Source organism: Hyperoodon ampullatus (assembly GCF_949752795.1).
Source record: "Hyperoodon ampullatus genome assembly, chromosome: 4".
Classification (NCBI taxonomy): domain Eukaryota; kingdom Metazoa; phylum Chordata; class Mammalia; order Artiodactyla; family Ziphiidae; genus Hyperoodon; species Hyperoodon ampullatus.
The window spans coordinates 23829916-23845600 of NC_136917.1; the positions used below are offsets into that span (position 1 = coordinate 23829916).

General features: G+C 36.4%; 1 protein-coding gene across 1 annotated transcript in view; it reads left to right on the plus strand.

Moving 5' to 3' along the window:
• The window catches only part of UIMC1 (ubiquitin interaction motif containing 1), a 122235-nt gene that overhangs the window by 26610 nt on the left and 79940 nt on the right, over positions 1 to 15685 (plus strand). The window contains exon 3 of the mRNA XM_079703903.1: positions 8186 to 8270. Within this exon, the coding sequence (XP_079560029.1) occupies positions 8186 to 8270 (85 nt within the window). The remainder of the gene's footprint in view (positions 1 to 8185; positions 8271 to 15685) is intronic.

The window sequence follows — 15685 nt, forward strand, 5'->3', positions numbered from 1 at the left end:
ATTCTTCAATTCTTTTTTTTGTTTTTTGGCTGCATTGGGTCTTTTGGCTATGTTGCTGTGCACGACCTCTGTCTAGTTGTAGCAAGCAGGGGTTGCTCTTCATTGCCATGTGTGGGCTTCTCATCGCAGTGGCTTCTTTTGTTCTGGAGTGCAGGCTGTAGGCGCTTGGCCTTCAGTAGTTGCGGCATGCGGGCTCTAGAGCTCAGGCTCAGTAGTTGTGGCACATGGGCTTTGTTGCTACATGGCATGTGGGATCTTCCCGAACTAGAGATCGAACCCATGTCCCCTGCATTGGCAGGTGGATTCTTAACCACTGTGCCACCAGGGAAGTCCCTATTCTTCAATTTATTAATGTGGTGTATCACATTGGTTTATTTGTGGATATTGAAAAATCCTTGCATCCCTGGGATAAATCCCACTTGATGATGGTATATGATCCTTTTAATGTATTGTTGCATTCAGTTTGCTAGTATCTTGTTGAGGATTTTTGCGTCTATGTTCATCAGCGATATTGGCCTGTAATTTTCTTTTTTTGTGGGTTATCTTTGTCTGGTTTTGGAATCAGGGTGATGGTGGCCTCATAGAATGAGTTTGGAAGTGTTTCTTCCTCTGCAGTTTTTTGGAATAGCTTCAGAAGGATAGGTGTTAACTCTTCTTTAAATGTTGGGTAGAAGTGGCCTGTGAAGCCATCTGGTCCTGTACTTTTGTTCGTTGGGAGTTTTTAAATCACAGATTCAATTTCAGTACTTTTAATTGGTGTGTTCAAATTTTCTATTCTTCCTGGTTTAGTTTTGGGAGAGTGTACCTTTCTAAGAATTTGTCCATTTTTTCCAGGTTGTCCTTTTTTATTGGCATATAGTTGCTCGTAAGTTGTCTCTTACGGTCCTTTGTATTTCTATTGTGTCGGTTGTGATTTCTCCTTTTTCATTTCTGATTTTATTGATTTGAGCACTCTCCCTTTTTTTCTTGATGTGTCTGTCTAAAGGTTTATCAATTTTGTTTATCTTTTCAAAGAACCAGCTTTTAGTTTTATTGATCTTTCTGTTTTCTTGGTCTCTATTTCATTTATTTCTACTCTGATCTTCATGATTTCTTTCCTTCTATTAACTTTGAGTTTTGTTTGTTCTTTTTTCTTTAGTTGCTTTAGGTGTAAGATTAGGTTGTTTCTTTGAGATTTTTCTTGTTTCCTGAGGTAAGATTGCATTGGTATAAACTTCCCTCTTAAAACTGGTTTTGTCGTGTCCCATAGGTTTTGAATTGTCATGTTTTCATTTTTATTTGTCTCTAGGTATATTTTGGTTTCCTCTTTGATTTCTTCAGTGATTCCTTGGTTGTTTAGTAGCATATTGTTTAGCCTCCACATGCTTGTGTTTCTCTCAACTTATTTCTAATTTCTACTGTACTCCCTGGGAAAACCCAATTTTGGTTAAATCCAATTCTGCACCTATTATGTGTCCCTACCTAAGGAGCACAACAGTGCTCATGTTATATTTAAGACCACAAACCTCAAGTGGCCCCTCAGTATTGCCTAGCAGTCCTAATATGTTTCCATAGTCAGTTTTATTGAGATAAAGTTACATATTATATAATTCACTAAATTAATGTATAATTCTTGGTTCTTAGTATGTTCATAGAGTTGTACAACTATCACCACTATCAATTTTATAACATTTTCATTAATTAAAAAAGAAACCAGTTCTTATCAGCAGTCATTGTCCTCTTCCCTCCAAACTCCCAGCCCTAGGCAACCACTAATCTGCTTTTTGTCTCTATGGATTTGCCTATTCTGGGCGTGTCTTATAAATGGAATCATACAATATGTGGGCTTTTGTGACTAACTTCTTTCCCTTAACATGTTTTCAAGGTTCATACATATTGTAGCATGTAACAGTATGTCATTCCTTTTTTTCCTCACAGCGGCTGCACCATTTTACATTTCTATCAACAATGTACTGGGGTTCCAGTTTCTCTGTGTTCTTGATAGCACTTGTTATTTTTTTAATATTTAATTATCATAACGACCCTAGTGGGTGTGTAGTGGTTTCTTATTGTGGTTTTGACTTGCATTTCCCTAATGGCTAATGAGCTTGAGCATCTTTTTTGTACTTGTTATCTATTTGTATAGCTTCTCTGGAGCAATGTCTGTTCAAGGCCTTTGTTTATTTATACAGTGCAGTTTGTCTTTTTGTTGTTTGGTGGTTTTTTAAGTATTTTGCATATTAAACCTCCTATCAGGTATATTATTTGCAAATATATTCTTTCATTTTTGGGGTTATCTTTTCACTTTCTTGACGTTTCTTGATGCACAACAGTTTTAAATTTTGATGAAGTCCAGCTTATCTGTTTTTTCTCCTTTGGTTGCTTATGCTTTTAGTATTGTATCTAAGAATCTGTTGCCAAATATAAAGTCATGAAGTTGATCCCTAAGAGTTTTTTAATTTTAGTGCTTATGATTTGGTCTTTGTTCCATTTTGAGCTAATTTTTGTGTATAGTATGAGATTTTGTGTGTGTGTGTGTGTGTGTGTGTGTAGTGGTAAAATATATATAATGTAAGATTTACCATTTTAACAATTTTTAGGGTAAATATATTTACATTGTCATTGAATTGTAGGAGTTCTTTATATGTTGTGGATAGTTAGCCGCTTGTCAGATATATGTTTTGCACATATATTCTCCCATTCCATAGGTTGCCTTTTTACTCTGTTGATATCTTTTGATGCACAGTAGTTTTTTTTTTTTTTTTTTTTTTTTTTGTGGTACGCAGGCCTCTCACTGTTGTGGCCTCTCCTGTTGCGGAGCACAGGCTCCAGACGTGCAGGCTCAGCGGCCATGGCTCACGGGCCCAGCCACTCCGCGGCATGTGGGATCTTCCCCGGACCGGGGCACGAACCTGTGACCCCTGCATCGGCAGGCAGGTGGACTCTCAACCGCTGTGCCATCAGGGAAGCCCCGATGCACAGTAGTTTTAAATTTAGTCCAATTTATCTATTTTTTTCTTTTGTTTCTTGTGCCTTGGTGTCATAACCAAAAAAATCATTGCCAAATCCAGTGTTATGAAGCTTTTCCCCTGTGTTTTCTTCTAAGTGTTTTAAAATTTTAGCTCTTATATTTAGGCCTTTGATCCATTTTGTGGTATTAGCTTTTGTATATGGTATAAGATAGGGGTCTATCTTCTTTTGCTTGTGTGTATCCAGTTTTCCCAGCACCATTTGTTGGTATTTTAACTTTTAACCTAGCTATGTCTTTATGTTTTATTTGGGTTTCTTGTAGGTAGCACAGAGTTTGATCTTTCTAATTTTATACAGGCTGACAGTCTCTCTTTTTTTAAACCAATGTGTTTAGACCTTTTATATTTAATAAAGTTCTTGAGGTACTTTAAAATGTACCATCCAACTGATTGTGCATTGCTTTTTAGTTTTCTTCCCATTCTTGTTGATTTAATTTTATTTTTGCATTATGTAGGAAGTTTGCTTTACTGAACAAATTAAGTCTGTAGAGAAAGATATACTGAAATTATCTTGCTTTTCCATCCTGTACTCCGTATTCCACATCCCTCACCCCTGTTGATAACCAATTTTATTGATTTCTTTTTTATTCTTACATTGCTTTAAAGGAAAAATAAACCCATTCATGTTTTCTTAATTCCACTTCTTTTTATGTGAAATGTAGCATACCTATTTTCATTTTGTTGTTTTCTCTGCACTATCCTATAGGTCAGTGGTCCCCAGCCTTTTTGGCGCCAGGGACCTATTTCGTGGAAGACAATTTTTACATGGCCGGGGGGTGGGAAGGTGGGCGGGGGATGGTTCAGGCGGTAGTGCGAGCATTGGTGACTGGCACGTGAAGCTTCACTTACTTGCCCACTGCTCACCTCCTGCTGTGTGACTTGGTTCCCAACAGGCTGCAGACCAGTACTGGTCCACGGCCCGGGTGTTGGACACCCTTGCTATAGGTTAGTCCCTTCATTTTCTCATTGTTTTCTTGTATTTCTTCAGTGACCCTTTTAGATTTTTACTTGTATAGTTTTTCTTTGGAGACCCATTTTTATTTTTTGAGATGGTTTTATCTATTTTCAGTTTTTTTCCCGAATTTTATCAACTTTCATTTCATTTGTTCCTTTTTTTGTCAGTTTATGGTCTGAGTTTTAAATTTCTGATTCTGGGTTTTTCTTAACCTGGAGACGATACTTTCAAATTTGTTTGGAATGTGTTAATTTCTTTTTCTGGGTTGGTGATTAGAGGAGAATGTTCATAAACTGAAATGTTTTTATTTGCATTTTGTGTTTTTGTTTTATAGTTGCTTAGTTTGGAATTTCTTCTTTTATTCTTATCATTTCCTGCACAAAAGCTTCCCTTTTGTCACTTTAGTGTACTTCAGTCTAGTGAAGTACAGTTTCTTTTATGGATGGTATTGTTGATATTAGTGTACTGGGAGGGTGGGGAGGAGAGGTTGGCATGTTTGTTTTTTTCTTCAGGACCCTTCATTTTTTTTCCTCCTTTCTTTTTCTTCCATGAATCTGAGGGGTACCACCTCTTCTTTGTGTATCTCCTTCTTTTCCAGTAGCAGTGCATCTCTGTGGTTGCCACTTTCGTTCCTCTCACTTTCAAGCCCTTTAAAATGTAGCTGACTGTGTGAAGTACCACATCTTGGACCAGTGTTTGGCCTTAGTGTGGGACACTAATTCTGAAGGTGATTTTGTCAGTGCTTTCAGTTTTCCATCTTTCTTATTTTTCATGGAGTCTCTTAAGCCTTCCCTTTCTCTGTTCTGTGTACTCACAGACTTGCAGCCGCAGTGGGAGCTCTGTTAGAATTTGTTGTTTATTTCTCTGCTCGCTGGTTATTTGAAGTTTGTGGTATGTTTTGTCTCCTAATAATGCTGAAGGCATTGGTCACAGATGGTGTTACTTCTGGTCCTTGTTGGTCTTGTGGTTTTTTCTGGGATGATATGTGGAGAGATTCAGATTTAGGTGATTACCATTATCTTCTAGACCTTTCATTTTCAGCCATTCTGGATCACCTTATGATCCAGAATGGCTGTGTTCTTTCTGGAACATGGTCTCTTATATATAGCTTTGAGTTGAATTTTCTTAGATTCTGTTATATTCACTATATTTCTTTTTCTATATTCTTTGATTTTTGGTGCTCTCCTTTAAGCATATTTTTTGGTATATGTTTTTTGTTTTATTTATTTATTTTTAGGGAAAATAATTCAATATCAAGCAGATGAATAAAACATCAAAGTGTCACACTGGATGCAGATCACCAAACACAGTTGATAGAGTTTTCCAATTGATGATATATATCAAGAGGGCTCAGAGAAAGTGAAGTAGGGCATAAAATTAATATTGTTGGATAATGTTGCTTTATATTAATGCATGTTCCCTTATGTAAAACTCCATATTAAAAAATGCATTTTCCATGATTTTTTCAAGAATCTTCATACAGGTGTTTGTCCTTTATTGAAATATGAATTATTTTAACATGCTTATGAAACTTAGATTAAGTTGACTTTAACATATTGGAAAGTATAATTTTACATTTTTGCACAATGTTTAAAAATAAAATTTCTTCCCATCTCCTTCACCTCCCTCCCTCCCTCACACCCCACTGGTAACAGATACTCACTTCCATGTTACAGGAATTATTCTTTCTATAATTTTGTTTTTTGTTTTAGAGTTTTTTTTCCTTTTAATTAATTTATTTAATTTATTTATTTTTGACTGCGTTGGGTCTTCGTTGCTGCGCATGGGCTTTCTCTGGTTGCGGCAAGTGGGGGCTACTCTTTGTTGCGGTGTGCAGGCCTCTCATTGCAGTGGCTTCTCGTTGCAGAGCACGGGCTCTAGGTGCGTGGGCTTCAGTAGTTGTGGTGCATGGGCTCAGTAGTTGTGGCTCGTGGGCTCTGAAACACAGGCTCGGTAGTTGTGGTGCACGGGCTTAGTTGCTCTGTGGCATGTGGGATCTTCCCGGACCAGGGCTTGAACCCGTGTCCCCAGCATTGGCAGGCAGATTCTTAATCACTGAGCCACCAGGGGAGCCCAGAGTTTATCTTATATTAATGACTTTTATAGCTCCTTTCTTCCTTATTTTAAAAAATTTAGTTTTCTATGATCTGGTTTGTCAGTTGTAAATAGTATCCTTTGACTTTCACTTATAGTGCATGCAATAGTCAATGAACTTATTCTGTTTTCCACTTCTGTCTTCTCTCATTTATTAGTTGCATCATTTCTGCATATAATATTTACATGCTTTTTCTGTTCTCACCTGTACTTTTAGTCTTAGTTCTAAAATTTAGTATATTAAATATTCACTGTAAGTTCTTTTGCCAAGTTTCTCTAATCATTTTTTAGTTGAATAGTGCTTGTTTTTAATTAGATTTGACAAGTAGGCCTTGTGAGTATAGTATTTCCTGAGTTCTTATGTGTTTGATACTGTTTTTCTATAATCTTGATATCTGAAAGACTGCTTGTTGGAATCCAGAATCCTTGGTTTAAAAAAATATTTTTTCCCTTGAGTTTCTTTAAAATGCTGCCTTCTTGTTTTTTTGCTTTGTATGTTGCATTTGATAAGTCCAGTTTATTTTCCTTTTTTTGGTAAGTAATTCGGCCTTTTTGTTAGTCTGCATGCTTTAAAATTTTTTCTTGGGTGAGATAGGTATGTTAGTATATGTCTGGAAATTGACTGTTCAGGGTCCATTTTCCCAGGTAAATTGTATATACTTTCAGTTTGTAGATTCAGGTGTTTTCTCCCTTATAAATTTATTTTTGATTATAGTGTTTATGTTAGTCTTTTTCACTGTTTTGTTTTCTTCTTTAGAGACCCCAATTATACATTTATTGGATCACCTTTGTATTCTTTTTTTCATTTTTAATGATGTTTATTGTTTTCTTCCTCATTTTACAAGCAATACCTGTTAATTGCAGGCAATTAGAAATACATAGAAGCCAATCATCCATAATCCCCACCTTCTAGACATAACCACCATTAGCATTTTTTAATATTATTTTTTTAAGATTTATTTATTATTTATTTAATTTATTTTTGGCTGTGTTGGGTCTTAGTTGCGGCACGCAGGATCTTTTGTTGAGGCACGCGGGATCTTTTGTTGTGTGTGGGCTCTTCATTGTGGTGCGTGGGCTTCTCTCTAGTTGAGGCGTGCAGGTTTTCTCTTCTCTAGTTGTGGCATGCGGGTTCCAGAGCGCGTGGGCTCTGTAGTTTGCAGCACATGGGCCGTAGTTGAGGCACGTGATCCCAGTAGTTGTGGCACATGGGCTTAGCTGCCCCACAGCATGTGTGATCTTAGTTCCCTGACCAGGGATTGAACCTGCGTCCCCTGCATTGCAAGGCAGATTCTTTACCACTGGACCACCAAGGAGGTCCCACCATTAGCATTTTGATGCATTTCCTCCCAGTGTTCACACACACACACACACACACACACACACACACACAGTAATTGAAGTATAATTTACCTACAATGCTGTATTAGTTCCAGGTACACAAAATAATGATTTGCATCAATTGTATTCCATCAGTGGTATGAGAGTACTTGTTTCCCCACAATAAGTGTTTTATAAAACATTTTCATTTTTACTATTAGTATAGGTTTAAAAAAGTATCTATATAATTGTTATGATTTGCATACTTATGAGCCCCTTGTGTATGTTTTTCTATGAAGTGTTTTATCATATTCTTTGTCTATGGGAGGAGGTTAAATATTGGTCTCTGTATTGATTTATAAGAGCTCTATATATAAGGAAAATTAGCCCTTTATCTGATAAATATGTTGCATACTTTTCCTCAGTTCTGTTGCTTTTTAAAAGTACTGATTTAAAATAAGTGACTATGCACTGAGTTTAAACTTTATTATTGATTTTTAAAACTTGAATCAAGCTTTCTCTGAACTTGGGTGCGTACTTGCTGGTATTTTGCAGATGGACCAATTTTACATGAGCTTGTATATGACAGATAATTACGTCAGTATATTATGATTTTTAATTTTTATTGGTTCTGAGTCTACATTTTCCTTTTTCTACAATAAGAATCTTTTTCTGATGTTTTCTGTGAACATTTACAACCACCACTGATTCTTCAGAGGCTCAGTGGCCTCTGTTGGCTGTAGAGGAGGCAGAAAGAGTACTACTTTTAATGGCAGTCACCCTGATCATATTTCTTGTTTTGCAACAGGAACCAAACGAGGAGAATGGATTGCAGAAAATGAAGACAAAACAGTCGAATAGAGCAAAGTGTTTGGCTAAAAGAAAAATTGCACGTATGTTTTAATTTTTGTGTTGAGAATGGTTTGGAAATTACAACAATCATAGACTTGACACTGGTTTCTTCATTAGGAAGAGGTTTCTCTGAATAAGGTTGTGTGTGCTTCTTGTTAATTCTGGGTTCCATTAAAATTTGTAGGGATTACAGTTAACCTATAGCATATATAACTGACTTATTGAAGACAATGTTGAAATTAAAAATGTGACCTTCAGAGTTAGGCACACTTGGATTTGAATCCTTGCTTCACCTTACTATGTGGACTTTAGGCAAGCCACTACTTTCAGCCTACCTCTGTTTCCTCATCAATAACATGCAGATAACACTTAGAAAGTCACTTAGTGGCTCCAATAATGGTGTGTTTTACTCTTTTGTTCATTAAAATTTTTAGGGAAAAACTCTTCTGTATGTTTCCCGTATTCTTAACACTTCACTCTGGTCATCAAATGTGTAGGTTTTTTTTCCCCCCACACCAAGTGGTTCTCCAGCTCTCTGGCAGACACTGGGTGCCCTACAATGTAAGGAAATCTGACACTCTCAGATCCCACAAGTTTAGGGCTTAATTCTGCAGGACTACCCCTTCTTTTAGACGGCAGTTGCAATTCCAGGTTGTTACCTGTGCTTCTGACTGACTTGCTATAAATCAGAGGTTCACATGACCCCTTTCTTGGGTTTGATTAATTTGTTAAAATGGCTCTCAGAATTCAGGGAAACAGTTTACTTATTAGATGACTGGTTTGTTAGAAGGGGGTATAACTCAGGAACAGCTAGATGGAAGAGATGCATAGGGCAAGATATAGGAAAAGGGGTGCGGATCTCCATGTCCTGTCCAGGTATGTCACCCTCCCAGTACACACACATATTCACCAACCTGGAATTTCACCAAACATTGTAGTTCAGGTATTTTTATGGAGGCTTCATTATGCAGGTATGGTTGATTAAATCATTGGCCATTGGTGATTGGTTCAACTTCCAGCCAGCCCCTCTCCCTTCCCTGGACGCTGGGGAGTTGGAATGAAAGTTCTAATCCTCTGGTACCTTGGTTGGTTCCCCTGGCGACCAGCCCCCATCCTTAGGGGCTTTCCAAAAGTAAGTTCATTAACATAGTCTCTGGTGTGCCAAAGACTCTGGTGTGCCAAAGAGGGGATTGTTATGAATAACAAAAGACACCTTTATTGCTCTTTTCATTGAGGAAATTCCAAGGGTATTAGGAGCTCTGTGACAGGGCCAGGGGTAAAGATTAGGTATATATTTATTATTATAAATCACAGTATCAGAAAAATCCTTTGTTGGAAGTTTTTTTTCTTCTGACTTTGTTACTCAATTGTGAAGTCGTTTAATAATTACTATATTTTTGCATTTTAATGTCATATGAGATGTTTAAGTATTTCAGTGAAGTTTTCAAAACTATGATAACTAGCTGAAATTATTACACCAGTTGATTGAAGATAAAGAAGGATTTCTTTCACTGTTAATTTGAATTTTGGTGATTTAAGGTATAATTCTCAGCCTTATAAAATTAACCATAATTTTTGTTGTTGTTGCTAAATCATTGTGTTATATCTAGAGGTGGCTGTCACTATGGTTAGATCTGTTGAATGTACTCAAGTTATTTTCAGTCTTGAGAATTATTGATAATAGTTACTTTTTGAGGTACAGTAATCTTTATCAATTGATAGTTAGGTTTTTGTCACCATTGGTAGACTATTGATAGTTGTTTGCTTGCTGTCTGTGTTTCACGTTTTTACATAATTGTGTCATGCTTTCTTTTCCAGTCTTAGTCTTTTTAATTTTTTTTAAAATTCAGCCTGACAATTTTAGTCTTTTTAATTGTCCTTTACGTTTATATTTAATGTAATTATTGATGTAATTGGATTGAAAGCTGTTTATTTGTTCCAGTTCTTTGTTTCTTCTTTTTCTGTTCTTTTTTTGTATTTGTTGAGTATTATTTTATTATTCCATTTAATTTCTACTATTTACTTACCTTATATCTCTTTTTAAAAATACTTAGTGGTTGCTCTAGAGTCTACAGTATACATGTTTAATTAATCACAGTTACCTTCAAATAATGTCATGTTGTTTCACACATGGTATAAAGACTCCCGATTCCTTTCTACCCTCCTTTGTGTTATTTTTACCATACGTTTTACTTTTGCATATATTATAACACACAATACATTGATACTATTTTGCTTTAGATAGTTAAATGACTTTCAGAGCAATGGAAATAAGAAATAAAGAATTCCATATTTTCCTTTACTTGTGCCATCAAGGGCTTTTTATTTCTTTGTGTAGGTCCCAGTTTCTATCCAGTATCATGTTTTTTTCTGCTGGAAGAACTTCCTTTATCACTTAGTTTAATGTAGACCAATTAATTCTCTATTTTATTTTTGTCTGAAAATGTATTTCTCCATTTTTATGGTAATTGCTTTACTGAGATATAACTCACATACTCAATTTATTCATCATATAATACTTTCATCATTGAAAGTATACAGTGGGTTTTAGTATATTAACAGAGTTGTGTAACCATCACCACTGTCTAATTCTAGAATGTTCTCATCACTCCAGAAAGAAACCCTATACACTTAACCAGTAACCCAAAGCCCTCATCCCACCCAGCCCTAAGCAACTATTAATTTACTTTCTGTCTTTATAGATTTGCATATTCTGGACATTCCATATAAATGGAATCATATAATATGTAGTCTTTCATGACTGGTTTTTGTACTTAATTTTTTCAGGTTCATCTATGTTTTGGCATGTATTAGTACTTCATTCCTTTGTTGCCAGATATTATTCCACTATATTGCTGTGCCATGTTTTGTTTATATAGTCATCATTTGATGGATATTTGAGTTGTTTCTCCTCTTTGGTTATTGACTAAAGTTGCTGTGAACATTCAAGTACTCGTTTTTCTGTGGCTGTATGTTTCCATTTCTCTTGAGTAATACAGCTAGGAGTGGAATTCCTGGGTCATATGGTAACTCAACATTTAATTGTTTGAGAAACTGCCAGATTGCTTTCTAAAATGGCTGCACCATTTTACATTTCCACCAGCATCGTATGAGAGTTCCAGTTTCTCCATATCCTTGCCAACAGTTATTTTCCTTTTTCTTTTTTTCCCCATTAAGCCATCCTAGTGGGTGTGAAATGGTATCTCATTGAGGTTTTGATTTGCATTTCTCTAATGACTAATGATGTTGAGCATCTTTTCATGTGCTTATTGGTCATTTCTTTACTTATTAAAAATATTTTTATTGTAAAATACACATAAAATATACTACTTTAACCATTTATAACCATTTAAAAATGTTTTTATCATGAAGCGGTGTTGAATTTTGTCAAATGCTTTTTCTGTGCCTATTGAGATGATCATATGGGTTTTGTCTTTTGTCAATTTGGTGTATTAATTGATTTTCATATGTTAAGTCAACCTTCCATTCTGGGATGAATTCTACTCTGTCATAGTGTGTAATCTTCTTATATTCTTTCTAGATTTGGTATGCTAACGTTATGTTGAGAGTTTTTGCATTTACATTCATAAGAGATATTGTTCTGTAGTTTTCTTGTGATGTCTTTGTCTGGATTTGGTATCAGGCTAATACTGGCCTCATAGAATGAGTTGAACATTGTTCCCTTCTGTTCTATATTTGGAAAAGATTGTGAAGATTTAATATTTTTCTTTAATTGTTGGACAGAATTCATCTGGGCCTAGGCTTTTCAAAGGTAGATAGTTTTTGATTACTAATTCAATTTTTTTAAATGTATTTATTTATATTTGGCTGCACTGGGTCTTCATTGCTGTGCTTGGGCTTTCTCTAGTTGTGGTGAGCGGGGTCTACTCTTTGTTGCGGTGCGCGGGCTTCTCATGACAGTGGCTTCTCATGTTGTGGAGCACAGGCTCTAGGCGCGTGGGCTTCAGTAGTTGTGGCATGTGGGCTCTAGAGTGCAGGCTTAGTAGTTGTGGCACACAGGCTTAGTTGCTCTGAGGCATGTGGGATCTTCCTGGACCAGGGCTCGAACCCGTGTCCCCTGCATTGGCAGGCAGATTCTTAACTACTGCACCACCAGGGAAGTCCTCAGTTTCTTATCTGTTGTAGTTCTGTTCAGTTTTTACATTTTTTCTCAAGTCAGCTTTGGCAGTTTGTCTTTTATTTTTGTATTTGTTAGTAATGTCTCCACTGCCATTCTGCTTTTAGTTATTTGAGTCTTCTTTTTTCCCCCTGCTCAAATCTAACTCAAAGTTTGTCAATATTTTTCGTTTTCAAAAAACCAACTTTTCATCTCATTGATTTTTCTTGTTTTACTATTTTTAAAATTAATTTCTCCTCTATTTATTATTTTGGTTTTTTTTTCTGCTTTCTTTAGGTTTAGTTTGCTCTTTTTTTTCTGTGTCTTAAGGTGGAAGTTTAGGTTATTTGTTTGAGATCTTTCTTTTTTAATATAAGCATTAGATAGATGTAAATTTCCCTTCAAGTATTGCTTTAGCTAAATCGTTTAAGTTTTTAAGATATATTTTCATTTTCATTCATCTCAAACTATTTTCTGCTTTCCCACTGTAATTTTTTCTTTCACCCAATGATTATTTAGGAGTGTTTTGTTTAATTTCCACGTATTTGTCCATTCCCCAAATTTCTTCCTTCTGTTATTTATAATTTCACTCATTATGTTGGAAAACATACTTTGTATGTTTTTTATCTTTCTGTGTTTGTTGAGTCTTGTTTTATCACCATCATATGTTCTATCCTGGAGAATATTTCATGTGCACTTGAGGAAAATGTTTATTCTGCTACTGTTGGATAGAGTGTTCTGTAGATATCTATTTGGTCTGGTTGGATTATAGTGTTGTTTGTCTTCTATTTACTTAATGTTCTGCTTAGTTCTCCTTTTTACTGAAAGTGGTAGATTGAATCTCCTTCATTTTTGAGAAATACTTCCTGGCTATAGGATATGGTTTGACAGTTTTTCATCATTTTCAAGATGTCACTTTATTGTTTTCTGGCTGCAGAGTTTTTAATGAGAAGTTGACTTTAATCCTCATCTTTGTTCATTTGAATGTAACATGTTTTTCTCTCTGGCTTCCTTCAATATAGTCTGTATCTTTGTTTTTTTACCAGTTTGAATATGATGTTTAGGTATGAGTTTTTTGTGGGGGTCATGGAATGTATTTTTCTTGATAGTCTTTTTGGATATGTGATTTGAGGTCTGATTTGAGATCTCTGTTTACTTTGGAAAATTCTCAGCCTGTATTTGTGTGTGTGTATAACTTTCATTAAGACTTTGTTTTGTTAGAGCTGTTTTAGGTTACAGCAAAACTGAGGACAAGGTACAGAGATTTCTTACCTCACACATATGTAGCCTCACACATACATAGCCTCCTCCATTATCAACTTTTCCTATCAAAGTGATAGATTTGTTACAATTGATGTACCTACATTGACATATTATAATCATCCTAAGTCTGTAGTTTACACTAGGGTTCACTCTTGGTGTTATACATTCGATGGGTTTTGAGAAATATATAATGACATGTATCCATTATTATGGTATCAAACAGAGTATTTTCACTGCCTTAAAAATTCTCTGTGCTTCACCTATTCATCCCTACCCTACTTCCCCTGCTAATCTGTGACAACCACTGATCTTTTTACTGTCTTCATAGTTTTGCCTTTTCCAGAATGTCATGTAGTTGGAGTCAGACGGTATATAGCCTTTTCAAATTGGCTTCTTTCACTTAGTAATATGCATTTAAGTTTCTTCTGTGTCTTTTCATGCTTTGGTAGATCTTTTGTGTTTTTTTTATAGCAGTGAATAATATTCCATTGTCTGGCTCTACCATAGTTTATTTATCTGTTCACCTACTGAAAGACATTTGGTTGCTTCCAAGTTTTGGCAATTAAGAATAAAGCTGGAATAAACATCTCTGTGCAGGTTTTGGGGTGGACATGAGTTTTTTTTGCAGTATGTGGGCCTCTCACTGTTGTGGCCTCTCCCGTTGCGGAGCACAGGCTCCGGACACACAGGCTCAGCGGCCATGGCTCACGGGCCTAGCCACTCTGCGGCATGTGGTATCCTCCTGGACCGGGGCACGAACCCGTGTCCCCTGCACCGGCAGGCAGACTGCGCCACCGCGCCACCAGGGAAGCCCTGGGCATGAGTTTTTAACTCCTTTGGGTAAATACCAAGCAACATGATTGCTGAGTATGCTAAGAGTATATTTAGTTTTGTAAGAAAGCGCCAATCTCTCTTCCAAAGTGGCTATACCATTTTGCATTCCCACCAGCAATGAATGAGAGTTCCTGTTACTCCATATCCTCACCAGCATTTGGTGTTGTCAGTGTTCCAGAACTTGACCATTCTAGTAGTTGTGCAGTGATATCTCCTTTTTTCAGTTTGCATTTTGCTGATGATATATGATGTGGAATATCTTTTCATATGCTTATTTGCTCTGTATATCATCTTGGTGAGTTGTCTGTCAAAGTCTTTGGCCCACTTTTTAGTTGTGTTTATTTTCTTACAGTTGAGTTTTAAGAGTTCTTTGTATATTTTGGATAACAGTCCTTTATCAGATATGTCTTTAGCAAATATTTTCTCCCAGTCTGTGACTTGTTTTCTTATTCTTGCAACATTGTCTTTTGCAGAGCAGGAGTTATTAATTTTAATGACATCCAGCTTATTTACTTCTTTCCTGGATCATGCCTTTAGATATAATCTAAAAAGTCATTGCCATACCTAATGTCATCTAGGTTTTCTATGTTATTTTCTAGGAGTTTTATAGTTTTGTGTTTCACGTATCAGTTTATGATCCAGTGAGTTAATTTTGGGAATGGTGTTAGATCTTTGTCTAGATTCAGTTTGGGGGATATGAAATGTCCAGTTGTTCCAGCAACATTTGTTGAAGATAATCTCTTTGCTTCATTGCATTGTCTTTGCTCCTTTGTAAAAATCAGGTGACTATATTTATGTGGGTCTATTTCTGGGCTCTCTCTTCTGTTCCATTGACCTATTTGTTCTTTCGCCAATTCCACACTGTTTCGATTACTGTAGCTTTATGTAGTAGGTTTTTTTTTTTTTTTTTTTTTTTTTTTTTTGCGGTACGCGGGCCTCTCACTGTTGTGGCCTCTCCCGTTGCAGAGCACAGGCTCCGGATGCGCAGGCTCAGCGGCCATGGCTCACGGGCCCAGCCGCTCCGCGGCATATGGGATCCTCCCAGACCGGGGCACGAACCCGTATCCCCTGCATCGGCAGGCGGACTCTCAACCACTGCGCCACCAGGGAGGCCCTATGTAGTAGGTTTTAAAGTCAGGTAACATCAGCCCTCCAACTTTGTTCTTTTTCTTCAATATTGTGTTGACTCTTCTGGATCTTTTGCCCTCTTCATATAAACTTTAGAATAAGTTTGTTGGTATC